We start from the raw sequence: 23,332 nt of genomic DNA, 5'->3' as shown, positions 1-23,332 counted from the left end.
AAAGTGACAGATTTTTCTAATTTTACTTCTATACTCAGAAACCTTTGGTGGCTCCCAGTGCCAACAGTATCAAGTTCAAATCCTTAGCCTTTGGGAAAAGGGGCCTATCACTGATGTTTCCTATTTTAACCAAATTACCCAACCAACCTGAGCTGTAAAAAATATTGTTTGTGGATATGTGACCAAAACAAGTCGAGAAATCAAATCCTTCTCTACTGTCATATTATCACAAATTTAAGTTCCTTAGTGAAAGGCAATTAGGTATTTTAGTGAAAGCAAAGGGATTTACATTCTACTTTTGGCTCTGCTAAGAATATGCTGAGGGACCTTGGGCAAACCACTTACTTTGCAAAATAGTGAATTAGACTAGGATCTTCTCTGATTACTAGAAGATTTACAAAGGTGTATAAAGATTTATGAAGTCCATTCTACGGAGAAAAGCTATTCAGTTCTAAAGCACTTACTGCAAAGCTAAAGGCAAGAAGACTATTTCCCTTCAATTCAGCAAACGCTAAGCCCACATCATATGCGTGGTATGTATGTAGTATTAGAACGCACTTCGAATCTCAAGCGTTCACTCGCCAAGGGTTTAGATGGATTTGCAAAGAGCAAAAATCCTTTCCTTTCACTCAAAAAGCGTTTCGTTTCTCTTGGCCGTTGCCATTCCCAAGTGCCAAAGTCTAACTGCAGTCAACAGTCACTGAGCCATTAGCAACATGAAGACATACCTGCTGTGAACGAGGGGAATGACACTACAGTTCCCAGCATGCTTCTCTTCCCACCACCGCCCTTACCCTCCCCGGCTCCTGGCCTCCGTCGTGCCGGGATTTGTAGTCCCAGGCCACGGCTGGTGGCGGCGCGGAAGCACTCTTAGAAATACCCTTTTTCCCTTAGCAGGTTGTGAGCCCGCAAATTCCAACTGAAGTCCTACTCTGACTGACTTGGGTTTGACCTGCTCAGAGTCGAATTCCCTCCTCCCAGCTCTCCTCAGACTTACGAGCTTCCCGAGGCAAACCCGCCCCGGAAGTAGAGTCAAGTCGCCCAACAGACAGCCGCAGCACCTTCCAGCCACTCCTAGCAAGACTGGGACCCGCGGGGCGGGCTTGGGGGCGTGGCCCGGAGGCGGGGCGGGCGGATCGGCGTGGCGTAGCGCCTGGGGCGGAGCCACAGCGCGGGGCCGCGCGTCAGGGTGGCGGCCGGGGGCGCGCCGGTGAAGAGAGGCGGCTGCGGCTGCTAGTGGGGAGGGGGGGTGGGAAGGAGGAACCGGGGAGGGGGGGCAGGGCGAGCGGAGAGCCGTGTTCCTGAGGCGGTGGCGGTGTCTCGGACGGAGGAGGAGGAGGGCGGGGAAGGAGGATGGAGCAAGCTGGGGGTTGGGGTTGGCGCTAGCCGCAGCGGCTTGCCTCGTACTGTGGGAGAGCGGCGGTTGCGCCTGAAGTTGTAGGGTCGGTAGCCGGGGCCGGTGCCGCCGCTGCCGCCGCCTTGGGCGGTGGGGAGGAGCAGGGAGCGGCGGGGGTTAGCGGGGGTCGGGAGGGAGGGGACGAGCAGGGGGAGCGAGCTGGGGAAGACGGAGCGGGCTCTGCGCCGGGCGGGCGGGCGGCGGCAGGGGGGCCAGCGACCGCAGCCGGGGGAACGAGGGAGGATGGAGCAAGTGGAGATCCTGAGGAAATTCATCCAGAGGGTCCAGGCCATGAAGAGTCCGGACCACAATGGGGAGGACAACTTCGCCCGGGACTTCATGGTGAGTCCTCCCGCTGGTTGCCGCTCCTCTCGCGTGCACCGGAGCCCACCGCCGAGCCTCGCCCGGCCAGCCCCGGCCGCCAGCGCTTTGTGTGCGGCAGTGAGGAGAAGGGCGGAGGGGCGCGCACCAAACCCCAGGGCCGGGTGGTCTCGGAGGCCAACGGGAGGTGAGACCGCCTCCGCCCCTCGGCCTCCTTTCCCCTCCTCCCGCGTTCGCGGCACCCTCCGCGGACGCTCGGGACGCGAAGGGAGCGGCCACCGGGCCGAGCCCTCATTCAGCACCGCCGCCGGCGACCACCTATTGTTTCTCGGGCCGGGATCCCGAGGCAAGTGAGATACAGGCCGGGGGGCTCTTCTCCTCACCTCTCCATCCAACCTGCCCCTCCTGGGAGGGTCTTGGCGGGGTGTCTGCCCAGGGAGGAGAGCGGATCGCTGCTGACGGAGGAACGTGGGTATTGAGGTTGGCATTAACTCGTGGGGTCGCTTTGCTCAAGCTCGTCTCTGAAGTGGGCAAGGTAGGACTTCTGTCGTTTCTGGGTTCACAATTATTATTTCTCACGCCTGGGAAAGGAATCTTGTGGTTTGCTTCATTTCCATTTACCCCCGTCCCGTCTCTTGCCTCCTGAGACCCAGGTCGGAGATGGTATTGGGGGTCAAAGTGACTTTAGGTTGAGGGGGTAAGGGTGTGTGGTGAGGGGAGTTTTATCCTGAAGGAAACCTACTTCGAACTCCCTGGGGGATATTGCCGAAGGCGGAGGGGATGTGACTATCACTTCCTATCCGGGGTGGGGGTGGGGAACTTGGGAACAATAGTCCTGGTGGGGCGGAGGCGACGATGCGGGCCGAAGCCCTGAACTGGGAGATAACCTTCGCAGCCTCCCCCCGCCTTCCTTTCCGCCCTCTGCTTGTACAGGCGGGCTGGAGAGGAGGTTAAAAGTCTAGTTCATGAAATTGCTCTACATACATCACTTTGAGGGGGTCAGATCCGAAGGCGTGGGACCAGAAGTCGACTTCCTACATTGCCCCCCCCCCAACACACACACCCTTTATTTTTCTGCTGGACAATGTTCCCTTTAGGGTTGTTTCCCGGCTTAGGAGGCGGTGGTTACGGCGGCTGCTCCTACGGATATTGCGCAAGATTGGGGCGTTGGAAACCCTGGAGGTCTGGGGAATGGAAAAGGAAGTGGGACTTTGGGAAGTGGTTGCTTCTTGGCGGGATTTGGGACTGGGAAATAAGCTAGGGAAAATTTTGCTCCTGGACAAGGTATACACCTCCAAGAATAATCAACTCCGAAATTCTCGATTGTGAAAAGAATACACAGTTAATACATACAAAAATGAGTGAGCAGCAAGCATTGTCTAATTTTTCCAAGTTGAGTTTGTTTACAAGATGTAGGTGAGATGATTATTAGTATTGAAATACTTTTCCACATTTTAAATAGACTTCTGTCTGGTAAAGCATTTGCGTTAAAGTTAACAGCTTATAAAATAGATCCACAGTATTACAGTATTGTTGAGCTTTGTGATTCCCGCCTTTCTAGACCAATAATAGAGGATAGGATTAAGGTTTTGTTAGAATCTTGAAGACCGAAAAATATACATTAAATAGTCTATGCCTTATTCTAAGCATTTTCTCTTGATATTTAGCCTATGTATTTTTGAAAAACTGCTTCTTGATCTGAGAAGGGTAAAGAAAAGGGGACATTTTCCCTTACAACTGAGAATTTTTATTGTGTTGATATCTTTGAATAGTGTCACAATAATTGGATGAAGTCCCTTTTTTACTACAGTAGCAAAAATAGAAGAAAATATTTACTTAGAATATTTAAAAATGTTTAAAACTAGTCTTTAGCAGTCTTATTTTGGTTATGGAGGGATAGGTGATGTGGTCTCTGGTCACTTCTTGGCATGCTAGTCTTGTTATCCCTGGGCATATCCTGTCAGGAAAGAGCATTGTTTGGTGATGTAGGCCATCAGGACAGGTGCCCAGTCTCTGAACTCCTGTGCAGGGGAAGTGGCCTTACGGTTCATGCTTTAGGGATGAGTCAGGGATTCCTGTTGGAGATTTCATTTCTCAAGGACTAAATGAGTTTCCTTTTTCTTCCACAATACCCAGGGATAGCTAGGTGATTGTACATTTGAGATTTGATGACTAAGGCTGTTCTTTTATAGTGCTTGCTTTTTTTAATTCCATGACTTGATAAGCAATAGCTATAATTAAGGCTGCTAGTTGGTGCCACTTTTTCCCTTGACTGGAAAGCTGGAGGGAAACTGTACCTTCAGTCAGAGAAAGAGAATGGAAGATCAGCTGTTTTGTTATTCTTAAATTCTGATGTGAATTAAAAATGCATTTTTAAGTGCTGGCATTTTGGAACTGAGCCTTAGAGATAATGTATTATAACCCTATTCAATTGTAAAGTAATAATGTTCATTTCAAATTTTGAAATTATAGAAAATAATGCCTTACCCTTAGGAAAGTGGGGTGGACATCCAAACTGGACTCTTTCCAGTATTCTATCCAGCCTTGCTATAGTCCCATTACCTAAAGGCTATCTTTGTTAATGTTCATGTCTATATAACATTTTTATTTATGCAAATAGGCTTGAACTATATATGCTTGCTTATATCTTACTTTGGACGTGAATCTATAAGCATATATAGATCAGTGTAGTTCTTTTTAAAAAACATATTAAAGTACAGTTGACATACAATATTATATTAGTCTATTAATGTTTTTAATGCTTATCTGTGACCGTACTACATATACCATTTTATATTCTTGGGTTTTTTTTTTTAACTTAATATTTTGATAACATTTTCATTTGTAAAAATATTTTTAAGTGGCTACATAATATTTCACCTGGCAACTATTTTGTAGCTTAACCATTTCCTTGTGGTTCACTGTTTAGGCCAGTCATTATATATTATCTTCTATTATACCAGTGTGCCAAAAAAATGTGTACACATGACTTGTATTCACCTTTTGTTATCAGTATATATTATTACAACTTTAATAGTTTTTTCCTTTCTTAAAATATGTATACTTTTTTTGGTACCCTCTATATCATAATTCTGTAATGAACATTTATACATAAAACGTCTTATTTTGGATTATTGCATAAGATATGTTACAGCAGTGGAAGTACAAGGTAAAAGGATATAAACATTTAATACATGTTTATAAAAAACTTTTTAAAGAAGTTGTGTCAGTTTATACAACTGTCAGTAATGTATGAGTAATAATTATCTTCATCTTTGATAATTTGATGTTTGAAAAATGATACCTTGTTTTAGTTTGAATTTCTCAGTGACTAGTGACGGTAGAAATTTTTTCCATCTGTCGTTAACTATTCTATGAGTTGTCTATTCTTGGTCTTGGCCTGTTATGCATCCCTGCACCTCCCCACCCCACCCCCATTAAAGAGGAGAAAACTAAGGTATCAAGGTGGTGTACACTGTGGGGCTGAGATGATAACCTACATGTTAAAAGTTAAACATCTAATCTGTGGCAAATCTAGAAGTTTATCTCAATTATTTCGATTTTTAGTCTTTACAAGATGGCAGGCAATGATCATGACAAGTAAGTGTATAAGGTAGGATGGTGCACATTCATGTTTGACAGACCTGTTTTATTCACATCTCTGCCGTTGGCTAGCTACCTGACCTTGGGCAGGCCACTTAACAGAAAATGAGATGACTGATCTCATTTTTAAAATGAGACAAATACTACCTACTTCACAGGGCTGAAGTAAGGGACTGATATTTAGGGACATCATGTAATAAATTATTGTGCTGAGATCTGTATATCTTCATATAGCTAATTTATATATTCAGAGCTGCAGATAACTAGAGATAGAAGGAAAGAGGTATTTGGGCTTTCGTTTTTAGTTATTGTCTTTTGCTTTTTAAAGCTTTATCATGTCTAATAAAAGTGTTGAAACAAGTAGATTTATTCTGACAAGGCTAAAGGTTATCTCGTGCATTAGACACTTGTATATAAAGAAATCATAAAAGATGACATTTAAGCTACAAGCAAATATGGCAGTTTCAGCTTAACAACCAGTTTTCTATCCACTTAGGAAGGTGAAAAAAAATTTAATGAGTGGATTCAGTGGAGTATTTGAAAAAACAGGATGTAGCAGTGGTGTGAATTATAGTACTTAATTTTGTGAAACATTGGGAGGAGAGGATTTGGACATTTTTCTAAGGCTAAACAGAGGTATAATAGTAAACAATCCTATATTAAAATGCTGTTTAAAATAGCTGATATTTTCAATTAATCTGAACTTGATGTATCAATCAAAAGTAACACAGAACTATCATACAAGTTATGCATTTCAGGGTATTTACTCTATAAAACCATCTGTTCTACAAATAGTAATCCTGACAGAATTGCTCAAAACAACCAGTTTGCTTACTTTTATGATTAGATAATTGTTATTTGTTTTTATTTTACTACAGTAATGTTAATGATTTTGTAAGTTATTTTAAGTAGAAAAGAAATTAACATTTTTCATTCCTACTGTATGCTAAAGCCAGATGTTTTACAGTCTTATTTAACATATCAACAACGTGCCAGATGTTTTACCCTCTGTCTTATTTAACATATTAACAATTTATGAGGTAGATATTACCTGTATTTTATAGATGAGGAAACATACTCTGAGAAGTTAAGTATTTTGCCTGACTTCAGGACCTCTGTTCTTTCTATCCTGTTTCTCCAGGATGCATCTGAGGTCCGTAAGGACCTGGCTGGGACTAGGCTAGTGGTGGAAGGGGCATGACCATTGCAAAAAGGATGGAGGTTTTAAAGTTGAACATGTTTAGGGAGGGTTAGATAATCTGCTGTAACTCACGCAGCAGTTCTTACACTTTTTGATCTTAAGAGTTCTTTACACTCTTAAAAAAATATTTATTGAAAGCCCCAAAGAGCTTTTGTTTATTTACTGTATTAGAAATTACCTTAAAAGATATTTTAAAAAATAATTCATTTTAAAATAATAAACCCATTCCATATTAACCTATATACTATATTTTATGACAATTATTCAAAACAAAAAATAGTGTGAATAAGCATTTTGATATTTTTGCAAAGTTCTTTAATGTCTGGCTTAATAGAAAGGAGCTGGATTCTCATACCTGCTGCATTCATACTGTTGCAGTGTCACATTTTAAACAATATCACATGTCATGTACTCTAGAAAACTCCACTGTACACTCCTAAGAGAATGAAAGTGTTAAAAAAAATATTGTACTAAAGACTGCATTCTCATATTAACAGATGAGGAAATACAACTTTTTATTATTAGGATAAGGTTTTTGACCTCGTGGGCTCCCTGAAATGGTCTGGGGTGGGCTGTCCCTGAACCATACTTTGAGAAACAGTGAGGTAATGCATGGTAAAGGCTAAAGGTGATGCTGAGAAAGTTAGGTAGGGGTTAGATTGGTCTTGCATCTATACTATATTTTATTGTATAGATCAGTTAATAGTGATTTTGAACAATTCTACACTACAGCTCTTAGATTCCAGGGAAGGTGGGCAGGTGTCAAGAAAATAGACATGATAGCTGCCAACACTCCAGTATTTCCCTGCCTCCAACCGCTGCTATCACCCTACCCCTCTCCTTGCCTCAGCCTGCTTTGCTATGATCCTTCACTTATTCAGATAGGTTCGGGTAGAAAAACTGAGAATCACTACTGTAGATCAGCTGCCTGTTTTAAGAAGAGTACGCAGTCATTTGACAGATTTGTGTTGTAGAAAGTTGATCCTGATGGCAGTATGAAGTATGAATTAGAAGAAGAACAGCATTTTAGAAGCCGTTGAAATATAAGAAGTGAGATGAGGGTCTGAACTAAACTAAGATAGTGGAATAGAGAGCTTATAAAGGATCTGATAGGATTAAGAAAGAAGTCTCAATAATTCACTAGATGTGGGTAGCAAAGGAGAAAGGAATATTTGTATAATAGTATGACTCCGAGGTTTCTTGCTTGGTATACTATCACCCAAGTTGGAAGGTATCATTTGGTAGGAGGAGGAGTAACAAGTAGAGGGGATCAAGCAGAAGATGGAGGGAAGAAATTTCAGCGTGAAAGAGAAGGAGGTTAGTTTTAGACTTGAAAACTGAGGTGCCTGTGAGACATCTAATACAAATGTAGAGCTGAAGAGACCTGACAGGATGGAGTTAAAGATTTAGGAGTCAGGGTGTAAGTATGTAAGAGGTAGTTAAAAGCATGGGAGTGAATGAGCTTATCCAGACTGGTATACACAGAGTGCCCAGCTTTGGATTGAAGAACATCAACATTAAAAGAGCAGTCCCCAAAGGAAGTACTAGTGATTGCTCCTGAGAAAGTGTGGTCAGAGAAGAGGAAAGGGAACCCAAAGGATGTCAGAAAAGCCTGGGAGAGTTTCAGGAAAGGAATAGTTCCCAAAGTCAAATAATTCTGGGAGGACCGGTAAGGTGAGGTTGAGAAAATACCCATTCTGTTTGCCAAGTAGGAGTGATTTGGTGACTACAGAAAGCAGTTTGGGGTTGGGGTATGGCAAGAAGCCAGATTATAGTGGGTGGAAGAGAAACTAGGGGAAGTGGGTATAAATTCCTACCATTTACCTTCGCATTCTGAAAGTAGATGGCAGAAGCTAGAGGAAGACACAGGTTGAAGGAGAGCACCCCTCCCACCCTCTGCTTTATTTAAAAACAGGTAAGAGAGAGACAATATTTTTCATATATTTCTTAATCTATATAGCTTCTGTGAAATTATTGCTGTTTAAATATAATTTTAAAAGATAACAAGAACTTGTCTTTTGGTTATATAATACCTCTGAACTTTTTTTTAATTTTGATTTGAAATATTAGGAGGGGAGGAAAGACTGAAAACCTGGCACGATCTTAATGCTGCATTGACTCGATAAATAACAAAAATTTTTGTTGTTTGTTAAACTGTTCATTACTGTGATTGTAGGTGGTTTAAAAATTAATTAACATCTCCATTGAGGTGTAATTCACCTACCATAAAATTCATTAAAGTTGTACAATTTAATAGTTTTTAGTGTATTCACAAAATTGTGCGAACATCACCACAATCAATTTTTATCATCTCCCAGAAGAAACCCCATACGCATTAGCAGTCATTCCTCTGTTTCTCTCCTTTATTCCGTCCCTTCTCTCCCCAGGCCTGTGCAACCACTAATCTGCCTTCTGTCTTCATAGATTTACTTCTTCTGGACATGTATACATGGAATCATATATATAGTATGTGGTATTTTGTGACTTGACTCCCTTGGCTTAACATAGTTTTCAAAGTTCGTCCATGTTGTTACATGGATCCGAATACTTCATTCTTTTTTATGACTGAATAATGTTGCGTATTATACCACATTTTGTTTACCATTCATCTGTTGATGGACATTTGAGTTGTTTACACTTTTTGGAATATTTTGTATTCTACAATAACACATAAAATGTAATATAATATTTTTTTATATTTTATTAATAATACTACCGGGAACTTTTGTGTACAAATTTTTGTTAGGATATATGTTTTCAGTTTTCTTGGGTATATACCTATGAGTAGAAATAGTGGGTAATATGGTAACTATGTTTAACATTTTGAGGAACTGCCAGGCTGTTATCCAAAGTTGCTGCACATTTTACATCCCCACCAGGAGAATGCCCATTTATATTCCCACCAATTTCTCTACATCCTCACCAGCATTTGTTATTGTTTGTCTTTTTTATTATAGCCATCCTAGTGGGTTTGAAGTAGTATCTTGTTGTTGACTTATAGGCTTGTGATACATCTCAGTTTATATTCTATAAATGATGCTGTATGTCCTGTGTCTTTCAAAGCTAGAGTGATAGGAAGTATTTTCCAGTCTTTGCAATTGAACTAATCTTACTGCTTTCCCAGTACTACTGGTTTAGTTTAGATTTTCTTACCCATCCTTTGATGGATGTCCAGCCAACTATATTTATATTTTAACTAACTTCACAAGTGGAAGGGAACTTTTAAGTAACTTCAGACATGACTCACTAAAACAGCACACTAAAAATTTACCTCAAGTGTTAATGCTAAATAATTTTTCACTGCATTTACTTGTAGAATAGCGCTAGCTTTTTTTCCTTGGATAGTTGACTTTTAGTTTAGAAATGGTTTTTGAAAGGTTGAAACAAAGTAAGACATTAACATTTATATAGGTTAAATTTTTTTGTTCATATGTTAAGGACTTCAGTGTTTCTATAACACTCAGTTCATTCCATTCATAAACATTTACGTTTCTGACTTCCCCAGACTGAAAGCCTCCAAGGCTAGAGATTGGAACTTAATTATCACTGTACCCCCATTGCTTACTGTAGTGACTGGCGTTTACTAGGCATTAATGGCCATTGCATGAGCAGAAATTGTAGTGAGCTTAATGATGTAAGACAGATGGATTCTTCTAGTGGATTCTTCAAATGGTCCAAGGGGCTTGTCCCTTAGAACAGCATGAGAACTGCTTTCCCCTCTTCTATGCATACAGGTGTGCTTACACCGCTGTGGTTGTATTTTTAATATGTACTGAAAAAGAAAATACAAGGTAAAATACTAGACTGAATTCAAACTTTTAAATAAATATGATTTTATTAATTATAATATCTTCTACATAAATATGAAAAAATAGTTCAGTACATATTTTTGTCTGTATACTGGTTGGTGTGCATACGAATTCAAGGAACCATTTAAAGTAACTACTTCTGTAGTTACTTTGAGGACATTATCTTAGAATGTTGATTTTGATAAAATGATCACTTTTATTAAGAGGACATTAATAAATCATTCTTTGGGGACATTATCTTAGAATGTTGATTTTAATAAAATGATCACTTATTTAACTTGGTTTTAGATTGCGTTAATAAAATTCAGATATCATGCCATTAGAATCTCTTCAAAATATTGATGTCTTGTAACCTGTGGGTGTTTGAGGAGTGATTTTAGCACAATAACTCTTGTTTTCTCCTTGCCTATAGTTTCTTGCCATATCCAGTCCATTCTACATATCACACTCACTTTTTTAAAATACTGCTTTTAAGTGTTGGCATCTGTGGGATAAAGGAAAGCATGCTGGTTGAAAAGTCAAAGGATGTGGGCTTAAGTCCCAGGGTTGCTGCTTAGTTCTGTGTTTTCTTTAATACATTTACATAGGACCATATTGGAAACATGGTTTTACTTTTATTGTCAAAAAACGTATGGTCAAAAAAAAAAACCTCAAGGCTCCTCCCCTTGATGACCATTAAAATTATTGAAATTTGAAATGCCTAAGCCAACTCAAAGCGTCAGATCTAAGCTGTGCTTTTTTTCAAACTGTAATTATATACCTGTCTTGTCTTCCTAATTTCCCTTTCTTATTTAACCCCAATTTTCTAAGTTTTGCCCTAGTTTAGAATCACAGGCAAATAGGATAAAGTCTATACCTCTTAGCCTGGTGTTCCAGAGCCTTCTTAACAGTCTCACATTACCTTCCCAGTATTAAACTCCTGGACTCTGCAGTCGGTATCCTCTCTTCCCTTTGCAATAAGCTATTGCTTGTCCTTGAGCATACCCGCTGAATGAATTAAATCTTGCTTATCTGTGGTTGTACTGTTAAACATACTTTTTCCCTTTCTTGGAAAACTTCTGTTTTATAGACCAGTACTTTGAAGATCCCAACACTGAAAATTTAGAATGACTTTACCACGTTCACCAAGAACTCAGAAGCAAAAATATAATTAATTGACTTTCTGGGATAAATATTTTAGCCCAGTTTATCTTAAAGCTCTTGTTCTCCATTGTAAAATTTAACTTTTCATACCATGGGGGGAAGCCTTTAATTAGATTTGAGTTGAAGATGTGCTAAGGCAAGTCCAGTTCTAAACCACTAGTCTCTTCCAAATAGGAGTTGAACTACTCTTCCAGCATTTTGTATTTCCTGTAGTACTTAAATTTCTTAGATTCATGCAGTCAAGCCTCCACAATTATCTCCTTCCCTCTGAAATCACAGAAAAATCTTGTTTCCATTTGTACAATGTTATAGTGTCTGTGAATTGGCTTATGGCAGATACACAGTTACTTCCTAAAACTTTTTTCTGGAGAGTGTTGTGGAATGTGGATCATGTTAATCCCAGGCTTTGGGATGTATGCTAACATCTGCATTTCCTGTAATAACTGTTTTTAAATGTAATCTCCATTTGAAAAGCTATTTAACATTTGAGTAGCTACCCTGATAATCTCCCAAATAATGCAAAAATGTGTTCCTGTTGTCCTTCCTTGGTTCCTACCATCCTCCATTCATACAATAGGTAAGTCGTTCAGTGCCCACTGTGGCCTAGGCACTGTGTTTAGAATTGGCAATTGAAAATGACAGTCATTTCCCCCAAGAAGTTTACCTCCTGTGAACAGATTTGTGAGAAGCAGCACGCAGTTTTCCTGGGGGCAGTGGATGAGCTTCAGGGGGTTGTGAACCCTTCAGTTTATAGGTAATATTTTGTTTGTAAGCCCATTGGAGTGGGGTGGGCTGGAGAATGTTCGTAGTTCTTAGGATCTCAAGGGGCTTGGGTTCCAAAAACCTTAGAACCTAGGCTGGTAGAAAGATAATGAGCTTTGGATCCAAACAGGAATTAATTTCTATCCTGGCCCGGCTATGATGTAATCTGGTTATCTAGGGAAATTGGGGCTATAATACCTACCAGGAAGGATCAAGATAATATGTATGTAAAGCTCCTAACATAGTATGTAGAACATATTCAATAGTAATTTAAGATATTACTCTAATGGAGGTGTATTCGAGATTTAAACCATAGAGGTGGGCAGGGGAGCCTAAATCTGCCTGAATAGATAGATAGATGATGGACAGTTTCAGCAAAGAGGCCCCATTTGAACTGACTTCTTGAAGGAAGAGTTTGTCAGGTGAACTAGGATCAAAGGCATTTCAGATACAGAAAACAAACAGTACTTACAAAGACGAAGATGATAAGAACTGTGGGTTTTAGATGAGAGGAACAAGGTGGCAGTGTATAAAATAAGCAAAGCCCGCGTACCCAAATAATAGGAGGGAGTTCCCTCAGGGAGAACAGCTTACATGCTGACTTTGAGATGAATATGAAATTGGGCTCTACATTCCTGTTTTGGTGGAAAACTTTTTTTTTTATTTTGTTTTTTTTGTGGGGGGAATATTGGGAAACTGTGTTTTTTCCAGGATCCATCAGCTCCATATCAAGTTGTTGTCCTTCAGTCTAGTTGGGGAGGGCACAGCTCAGCTCCAAGTCCAGTTGCCGTTTTTAATCTTAGTCTCAGGGACGCAGCCCACCATCCCATGCAAGAATTGAACTGGCAACCTTATTGAGAGCTCAGGCTCTAACCAACTGAGCCATCCACCGGCAGCTCAGCAGCAGCTTGTTGTCTTCAAACTAGTTGTGGAGGGTGCAGCTCACTGACCCATGTGGGGATCAAACTGGCAACCCTGTTGTTCAGGGCTTGTGCTCTAACCACCTGAGCCACCCAACCGCCCCAATGTGAACCATTTTTAATTCCGGGGTGGGAGGAGGAGGTGGATTCATCTCTGTAAGTTTATCATTCAAAGCATCTCTGTTCATATACCTTTAGTATTCTACTAGTTAGTGTATTTTAATAAATATTGTGGTCCCTTCCGATGGCTTTAAATTCTGTTTTATCAATGTAGCAACTTCACTGAAGCAAAATTCCCATTTAGAGTAGAGTTTAGCACTAATTTAGTATGTAAAAAGTAAGAAGAATAGATTCCTTTTCAACTACTAAAATTGTACAAGCACGGTAAATGGTATTAATCACATCAGAGTTTGAGTGGGTTATATATAGAATTATCCTGAGTTTGCCTTATTTCAAAAAAAGTGAGTTATTCTGAGTTTTCTGGTAAATTCAACCCATTTAAACAGCAGTGGGGCTTAGATGACCCCTTTCCTGGGGGATTTTCAATAGAGATGGGAAAATAAAGATGAAGGCAAATAACAATGCAAAACTGAATCAAATACCATGGGGCAAAGTGCCATGAGGAGTCTTTTTTTTTTTTTTTTTTGCAACTTTTTCATTGTGGTAAAATGTACATAACAAAATTTACAATTTTAACATTTTTAAGTATACAGTTCATTGACATTCACATTGTTGTGCAGTGTGAATTCTTAAAGGGGAAAATTCACATAATTCACTGTTCGGAGAGTCATGGAATGCTTTATAAGAACAGACTTTCAAAATGAGCACAGGATAGGTGAAGTTTGGTGGAGGTACTTTACAAGTAGAGGGTACCCTCTGAGCAAACAAATACAGGTGGGAATAATGAAGAGACTTCAGGGAAGAGCAGTTAGTAGCAGCATTAACTAAATAAGAGTTATCAAAAAGAACATTTACAGAAATGATGTGTTATGGCTGTTGGTGAATTTATAAGTATCAAGACAGCAAACAAGGAATTGGTTAAAATGGTGTGAATTTTTAGAATAAATGCTAAGCCAGCCTTCCACAGGTAAACGTAGATCTGGTCTTTCTCATTCATGAAATGTTCTAGCCAGCAGAATAATTTAAATAATAAATGCTATTTGATTAGAGGGGACATATTCTAAAATAATTTAATCCCAGAGATTGCTAGTGTACTCATATTATGCATTAAGTATTAAGATTTAAACAAGCAGTGTTGTAAGGCTTACAGAAGTCAAGCTGATAGTGAAGTAGTGTCATGCTAATGGCCTCATCCTATTGGAAATTAACTGGTGCTTAAGAATTGTCACTTCACAAAGTGATGCAAGAGAATACCATATTGCCTAAGATTTCCTTTTATAATATAAAATGGTGGAATCATAAGATGTTCATTTATTTTAAAATAAACAAGTTCAAAAAATATCCACCATATTTGGGTAAATTGTTTTTTATGAAATAGTTGTCTAGAGGGAGCTACTATGCCAATGTAAAGAGACTGGTGAAACATAATTTAGGAGCAAAATCAATCTGAATTAGAGTGCTTTTTCTCCTGATTTATATTTAAAGCACAAACATTATAATAAAGATCAGAGATGACCTGATAAAAATAAAAAATCTATAATACAAAGGGTAATGCAAAGAAAGCAATAGATTAAGATAAAATATTTTTAACACATTTAACAGTGGAGGATTATTATCTAAAATACATGGGGCAGCCGGTTAGCTCAGTTGGTTAGAGCGCGTGCTGTTAACAACAGGGTTGCCTGTTTGATTCCCACGTGGGATAGTGGGCTGCATCCCCCACAACTGGATTGAAAACGGCGACTGGACTTGGAGCTGATGGGTCCTGGAAAAAACACTTACCCAATAAAGTTTATTTTAAAAATAATACAAATAAAGTAAAATACATAGGTAACTTATGTATCAATAAAAAGGACACTCTTAATAGAAAAATGAGCATATGCTATCACTGATAATTAACAAAAGAAAAATGCAAATTACTGAACACAGGAAGAAAAGTCACCAACCTCTCCAATAATCAGAGAAATGCCAATAACCAATATTTAACTTTTAGGGGAGTCTACCAGAGTCCACCAAATTTGGTAAAATTCAAAAATTGATAATCAGCAATTAGGAGTTGATAATAGCAAATGTTGGCCAGGATATAGAAAAACTGGTGTTCTGGATCTATTGATACATGGTAAATTGGTGAAGTCTTATTTGGAAGGCAGTTTGGCCATAATAGAATAGATAATGTGTATATTCTTTGACTCAGCATGTCAACTTCTAGGAATCTTTAAAATATTTGCATATGTGCATAAAACAGTATGTCCAAGTATGGCAGTTGTAGCAGTTTTTATGACACAACGTAAAATATCTATTAATAAGGATGCTTAACATGACTGGCTCCTTCAAAGGAGAGGGATCTAGAGAGGATGCGGGTCGCTTGTTCATTTTATAATTGTGTACAGAAAAGAGTTAACACAGCAAGCCTGAGATGGCTATCCTTAGGAAATCCTGCGTGCAAGATTGGCCCTTGGCTAGTGTTTGGGAACTTGGACTTTTGGGAAGGTATCTAGCACTCTGTGAGAAGAGTGGCTCACTGTGCCTTTATTGTACAAATATGGTTTATGTGGAACACCTACTTTCCTTCTGGAAGTTTGGGATTTTGATTTGCGCTAGACAGAGTACCTATGTCACCAGCTTCAATAAAAATTGGGCACTGAATCTCTAATGAGCTTTCTGTAGATGACATTTCACAGGTGGTGTCACAACTCATTGCTGGAGGAATTTAAGTGGGTCCTGTGTGATGCATTAGAGAGGGCTCTTGAAAACTTATGCCTAGTTTCCTCTGGACTTTGCCTCACGCACATTTCCTTCTGCTGCCTTTGCCTTGTATCCCTCAGCTACAATAAGCCCTCGCTGTGAGTGAGTCGCCTTGTGAATCATCAAACCTGAGTCTTGGGAATCCATGACACAACTTGTCAGTATGGTTTCAGTGTTTTAGCATCTGCATGTATTGCTTATATAAATTTTCAAATATTAAACTTTATATATTATGTTTAAATTATATTGTATGTATGTATACATAGGCACACACATATGCCTCATCTCTGAGGATATGTTGATGGGCTTTTGATATGTATGTATTATCTGACCCATTTATTGTGCATATTTTTCCCCAGGTGATAAAGATTGAAAGCTTTCCTTGGTGACATTGTAGGTAATATAATTAATGAGGTGAATCAAAAGCAAAGTGTCTTCACTTTGTTATTTAGGACAAAGAGATATTACTTTAGATAAATTATTTTAAATTGCACTTTTTTATCAGTTTCCTGTGTCAATGTGATGGTAAACCACAAAGATCAAATTTCAAGTAGCATTTGAAGTACATACTCTCCAGCCATACAAACTGTATTATCAGCTTATTGAACTGAATATGTTATAAATGTGACAGTAGGGTGCCAGTTCATTGACTGTATGATGTTCTGAATGGTTATCAGTGCCCAATGCCTGAAAGACTTGCCATTCTTTATCGAATATATGGTATGTAGAAGACACTATGGACTGTGGGGGTATAAAGAGAAACATGAAAGATTATCTCTCTGGCAGACAGGGAATTATAATTTTGGATGGCAGTAATGGTGGTAGTGATAGGACAAAATGTGTAAACAAATGTCTACAAAAGGCAGTATGAAAAATACTTACCTGACTAGCATGTACTTTGGGAATATGTGCGACATCAGGGCAGGGATTTTGTCCTGGTCACTGCTTTACCTGTAGCAAAGGCACCTGTGTGTAGGACAGGTTAGGAGAAAACCATGTGAGACCTGGCATATAGGACAGGTTAAGAGAAAACCATGTGAGACCAGTCATCCTCAGGAAGGTGATAATAAAACCTTTTTTCTTTTATTGTAAATGTCTGAAACCCAGTACGACAGCAAACTGAAAAAGTAGATTTTTTGTTTGTTTTGAAAATCTTAACAGTTAATTCATGAGTAGAGTAGAGGTATCCAATGTTATATGAATATTGTGTGGCCTGGTAATCTGAGCTACTTTAATGGCCTCACCCACAATCAGCTGCTTTCCCTTACTATACTGTGTAAGACATTTAATTTTTATGCAAAAAACTACAATGGCTTTATTTTCCTTTTTTTAAAAAAAAAATACATAATTGTGGTAAAATGCGTATAACAAAACTTACGATCTTAGCCATTTGTAAGTGTCCAGTTTCTTATTGTTAGTACATTCACATTGTTGTGCAGCCAACCTCTAGAACTCTTCATCTTGCAAAATTAAACCTCTATACCCATTAAACAACTCCAGTTTCCCTCTTCTCCCCAGGTCCTGGCAACCACCATTCTACTTTCTGTCTCTATGACTTTGGCTCCTCTAGATACCTCATTTAAGTGGTATCTTACGGTATTTGTCTTTTTGTGACTGGCTAATTTCAACTAGCGTAGTGTTCGCAAGGGTCATCCATGTTGTAGCAAGTGTCAAAATTTCCTTCCTTTTTAAGGCTGAATAATATTCCATTGTATGTATAAATCACATTTTGTTTTTCCGTTCATCCATTGATGGGCACTTGGGTTGCTTCCACTTCTTGGCTATTGTGAGTCATGTTGCTATGAACGAGAGCGTACACATAACCTGTTTGAGACCCTGCTTTCAGTTCTTTCAGGTATATACCCAGAAGTAGAATTGCTAGATCATATGGTAATTTATTTTTAATTTTTTGAGGAACTGTCATAATATTTTTCATAGTGGCTGCATCATTTTATATTTCCACCAACAGTGCACAAGGGTTCCAATTTCTCCGCATCCTCACCAACACTTGTTATTTTGGCTTTTTGATTGTAGCCATTGTAATGGTTGTGAGGTGATATTTTGTTGTTTCAGTTTGATTACCTTGCTAATTAGTGATGTTGAACATCTTTTCATATGCTTGTTGGCCATTTATATATCTTTGGGCAAGTATCTACTCAAGTCCTTTGCCCAGTTTTTAATTGTGTTGTTTTTTTGTTGTTGAGTTGTAGGCGTTCTTTATATCAAGGTATTTCTACATATCCATCTTTAGCAGAAACAAAAGCAACTACTCAGTTTATAAAAGTTTAACAATCATAATAAAACAAAACTTGTAATTTATTTTCAAAGTAAAATATTCTCATCATATAGGACAGTAATTTCATAATTCCAGTTTAATAGTTCTTATAATCAGCTGAAGGTTCAGTTATTTATCATTTTTCTTTCAAGATTGCTATATAGATTGACTACATTCCGTTTAGCTCAGTAAACTTCTGCTGGAGGAAATATAAGTAAATTCTCTTCAATGAGTTTGAGTGGTTTTGAAAGTTGTCAAAATGTCACATCTGTTATTGTAAGTCTTGGTTTATTTAGATTGATGAATTCTAAAATATGTTTTTTGAAAAAAATTTTAGAAACCCACTCTAGATTACATTTGTACATTATTTTGTTATGTATTTCCTCTATATCATAAGTTTGTGTTCTGATTTAAAATATTGGAGAAATCTTGATAATTGTATACAAGTCGGTTCCAGTTTTTATGATTGAGGTTGGCTCTTTGCTTGAGTTTACTTGTAAGAAAGAAGAGCACTGCTTATCACTGCAAAGATATTTGAAGACAAAATCATACCCTTGGTAACTTGGGTTGCACATATCTTTGTGGTCTGGCCTTTCCAAGACCAAGTCTAAAATAATTTCAGAATGAAATATTTTTTGGAAGGAATCTGAGTGTTTGGTATCAAAAATAATCTCCATTTCCCCAGAGAAATATATAAAAACTTTAAGAACACATATTTGCTTTATTACCCAGGTTTGGGTTTAATTCTTTTATTTTTAATCTTCCTTGTCTTGGGTTAGAGTTACAGAAGTTATAGAATTTAAACTTTAACCCTAATCTTAGATGGTTTATCAGTTAGTCTTTCTCAGCCTCTACCCCCCCACCCCGCATTTTCTACTTATTATCTTCCTCTTTTAAGTACATAGTCTTTCATATTTGTTGTCCAGCTTCGTTAGTATACTTGAACAATGTTAAAAACTGCATACTTTTATCTTTCCTACCCATCATACTTACCTATCGTGTAAAAGTTATGTGTTAAGTTCACTGGCCAAAGTTTCTGATAGACCTAATTATTCATTTGCGATTTACTAATGTTAATCGTATTTAGATCAGGTTCTTCATTTTTGTTATGTTTGGGCCTGTGGTATTAATGTCCTAATGAGAAGGACCGCAGTAAGAACAGAGGCTGAGGAATAATTGGAGGAGGATGGATGTGCGGGATGGTGCTTTGTTCAGCCTGCTCTGAAGCTGCCAGTAATTGCTATTAACAATATCCTCCAACACCCTACTAAGAAATTTTTATAACAGCTTTGTTGATAAATTTACATTTATTAAGATTAATTCACATGCCATAAAATTCACCTCTTTAAACTACACGTTTCAGTGGTTTTTAGTATGGTCACAAAACTGGGCATCTATCATCACTGTCTAATTCAGAATATTTTTATCACCTCCAAAAGAAACCCCATACCCATTACCAGCCATACTTCGTTTCCCTCTCTCCCCAAAACCCTGGAAACCACTTTCTGTCTCTATGGAATTGCCTATTCTGAAATTCCATTAAAGGAAATCATACATGTGCTTTTTGTGTGTTTGTCTTCTTTCACTTAGCATGTTTTCAAAATTCATCTGTTGAGTATGTATTAGTACTTCATTCCATTTTATGCCCAAATGATATTCCATTATTTGAATATACCACATTTTGTTTATTCATGCATGAATTGATGGACATTTGAATTGTGTCCACTTTTTGGCCTTTATGAATAATGCTGCTATGAATATTTGTGTACTAGTTTTTGTGTAGATAATGTGTTTTCAGTTTTCTTGGGTATACCTACAAGTGGAATTGCAAGGTCATGTGGTAACTATTTTTAGCCTTTTGGAGAATTGCCAAACTGTGTTTCTGTTAAGAATTTAAAACTTAATTCTACAAACAACCAAGTTTGGAAACCTAACTTGACTTTATCCCTGCTTGATTTCTCCTTCTTTTTGAAAAGTGGTAATGATTGTGTTAATGTAGATCCTGTATTACCCTTAATTTTTTTATATCTTAAAAAAATAAATACCTGACACAAAACAGAGTATTTTTATGCATTGATGGAAAAAAATAGCACAGTATATCCTTTAATAGTAATGCCTTATGTGTGTTACTGGACTTGGGACGGTGCAAAAATATAGCTTGTAAACTTAGTCTGCTTTGCCAGGTAACTTCCAAGCTTTCGGATATATAACAGTTAAGACTTAAATGTGGTGGTCTCTGTGTAGATAGACAATGGAAGGATTAGGGAGAACATCAATAACAGTTTACCCTCCCATTCTAGAATTTGGCCCATGATTTATTTTGTTTAGTGAAATCTAAGTAGACTTGTAATATACAGTTAAAATTTTTTCTGAGTTTTTAATCAGGAACTGTGCTGGTAATGAGCAGTATGATCTCAAGTATCCTACTCAGGTATAGCACCAAATCTTAGGGAAACAAAAAAGGATTAAAATGTTTTTTAAAAGCAAACAAACAAAAATTGGCAGTATTTGAGTGGACAAATAAAGATATTTTGGTATCTGCTAGAGGCAGCTAATTAAAAATTTCCCTTAAATTTCTCATCTGTTCATAAGGAATATAGTCAATAATATCGTAATAATTATGTATGGTGTCAGATGAGTACTAGACTAATCAGGGTGATCACTTTATAAGGGTTATATATGTAATCACCCACTCGTATGTGTACACCTAAAACTAATATAGTATGTTGTGTAATTGAAAATAAATTAATTTTTAAAAATCCTCATCTGTTAATAAAACTTATATACTCATCTCAGTTTTTACATATTTAAAGGCATGCTCTATGCTAAGTATCATGTAGGGTACTTTACATACATGATTAATGAACATAAATGCATTTTTTTCTGTCTCTACTCCTTGACATACATTAATTATTTATAATTTTTATTTTGTTATGCCCACCAAATTTCCTCTTCTCCCTCAGTCAAAGGATTTCTTAAATCTTTTTTATTTTTAATTCAAATGACAATGTAATTACAGGACAGAATTAAGTTACCTCTGTGACCCTATACTAAAACAACTGTTTCTTTGGCAGTGGGACTAGAAAGTAAGGGTCAGGTTTGGGAGATGTTTACTGAGGTGGACTCACGAGAACTTGAAACTGATTGGATGTGAGAGGAAGCAAGTGGGCAGATACAGAGGGGAAGTCCAAAACTGCTAGGAGGTTTTCAGCCTGAATGGGTAAGGAGGGCAGAGGTGCCATGAAAATAATAAGGTACATGGAAGCATTTGAAAAATCGGGTGGATTTATTTTTATCTATTTAGGTTTGAATCGATATTGGGGATATTCAGTAAGTTGAATATGGAACTGGAACTGAAAAGTCAGAACTAGAAATAGAGATTTGGGGATCTTCAGAAATGTAATAGTAAAAGGCATGATAGGGAGGGGAGAAACTTGACAAAATTTGATCGGAGAACAATTCCAGAGAACACATACATTTAGAGGCTGGGAAGCGGAGAGGAGCCAGAAAGGACTCATTAGCAGGGTGAGAGAAGAATTAAGACAGTTTTTTTTAAGTAATCTGAGAAAGGAGTTAACTACTCATCTGTGTTAAAAACTTTATAGGAATTGAGGCTTTTGAAATTCAGATGCATTTTGGAGATTATTGGTGACTGCATAAAAGTACTTTCAGAATGAAATTTTCAGGGGGTTCAGGAGTTAATGGTTCACCAGGAACTTGTAAATTTCTCTTTAAAAGTTGGGTCTGTTGACCACAGACAGCTTTGTGGCGTCTGACCTAGCAAGACAATTTATTTCCATGTAGCGGTAAGTATGTATTGTGCTTTCTTTAACTGCAGAGGTGACTTTTCCTGTATATTTGTTTTTGCAAAGATAAATATGAATTCTGCATCCATACTATTAATTAGGCGTGTTTTTTATTTTATTTTTTAGTTGAGCAGTTGATGTTAGTGTGACTTAATGTGTTAAAACTGGAACTAAGTATTCTCAATTTTATTGTATGTTTATTATGGAATGAGATTAGCAATGAATTGCTTTGGAATACTTAGAGAGTCTGGGTTTGGCAATGGAGAGTACAGGTAAAGGGGACTATAGTGATCGTGTTTTCTTAAATCAAGACAAAACCCTATGAAGGGTAGCATTATCAGGAGCTATAGTTTTAATATCCAGATTTTGGAATTTCTGAGCAATTTATTAGGGACAATGGGATAAAATATTTAAAGTTGGAATTGACCTGGAAACTGTGGAACCAATGGTTTCATGAGTTAAGTGGTTAGACAGATAAAAGATGCTGAAGAAACAGATGAGAGTTGATGGCTTTGTGAGTAGCAACAAATAAAAATAAAATAATCACACCTGGGAACACTTTGCCATTTGCTGTATTAAATACCTTCAATAAAATTAATATATATGATCAAACATTGTTATTGTGCTCTTAAATCAAATGGGATTCTACTTTATTTCCATAATATAGCTTGGGGGTAGGTAGAAAGAGGAAAAAATGGGATTTCACTTCCTAACTTATTTTGATCATGAGAAAGCACTGTATTTTCTTTTCTAACCAGAGAACAGGAGCCTTTCCTTTAAGAAAAGGAAAGCATTTGCTTGTTGTCTAGGCAGTTGAAAAATTGATTGTAAGCTTCTTGCAAAACTTTTATATTACCTTTTTTCCTTTTAGTTTTATGCTTCGCCATATTTATTTTTAGATATAAAGACTGTAGTACAAAATTTTATTTAAAAACAAATTCTCGAAGTTAAGGTCTATTGCTACACCCATTCAGGGAGAATTATGAAGCTGCTATGTTGAGGAGATCTCCTTTGCTAGTTGTTAATGGAACTAGGAATTGAACCCCAGCTTCTCTGACTCAAAGCAGTACGGTTATGAATCAGTAATGAAGTGTAATAGGGGAGAGAAAATTTAATTTTTTAAGTGTATTGGTCAATTTTGATTTGCATCCAGTTTCTCTGAACTGAACATTACCACCTGAGAAGACCTAAACAGTTTGTTGACTCACTCACTACTATTTGTCACGGTTAT

The 23,332-nt window shown here is 37.9% G+C and overlaps 1 protein-coding gene across 2 annotated transcripts in view; it reads left to right on the top strand.

Annotated features, from left to right (window-relative positions):
* Positions 1 to 1,386: 1,386 nt before the first annotated feature.
* Positions 1,387 to 23,332, top strand: part of PTPN12 (protein tyrosine phosphatase non-receptor type 12) — a 75,793-nt gene continuing 53,847 nt past the window's right edge. Inside the window, exon 1 of one of the 2 annotated variants that reach the window (XM_033088550.1) lies at positions 1,387 to 1,738. In XM_033088550.1, the coding sequence (XP_032944441.1) occupies positions 1,640 to 1,738 (99 nt within the window). In that variant the 5' untranslated portion in view covers positions 1,387 to 1,639. The remainder of the gene's footprint in view (positions 1,739 to 23,332) is intronic. The other variant, XR_004421160.1, reaches the window with a different exon arrangement.

This window comes from Rhinolophus ferrumequinum, chromosome 20 (genome assembly GCF_004115265.2).
Source record: "Rhinolophus ferrumequinum isolate MPI-CBG mRhiFer1 chromosome 20, mRhiFer1_v1.p, whole genome shotgun sequence".
Classification (NCBI taxonomy): domain Eukaryota; kingdom Metazoa; phylum Chordata; class Mammalia; order Chiroptera; family Rhinolophidae; genus Rhinolophus; species Rhinolophus ferrumequinum.
This window is presented reverse-complemented; position numbering and strand designations above follow the sequence as displayed.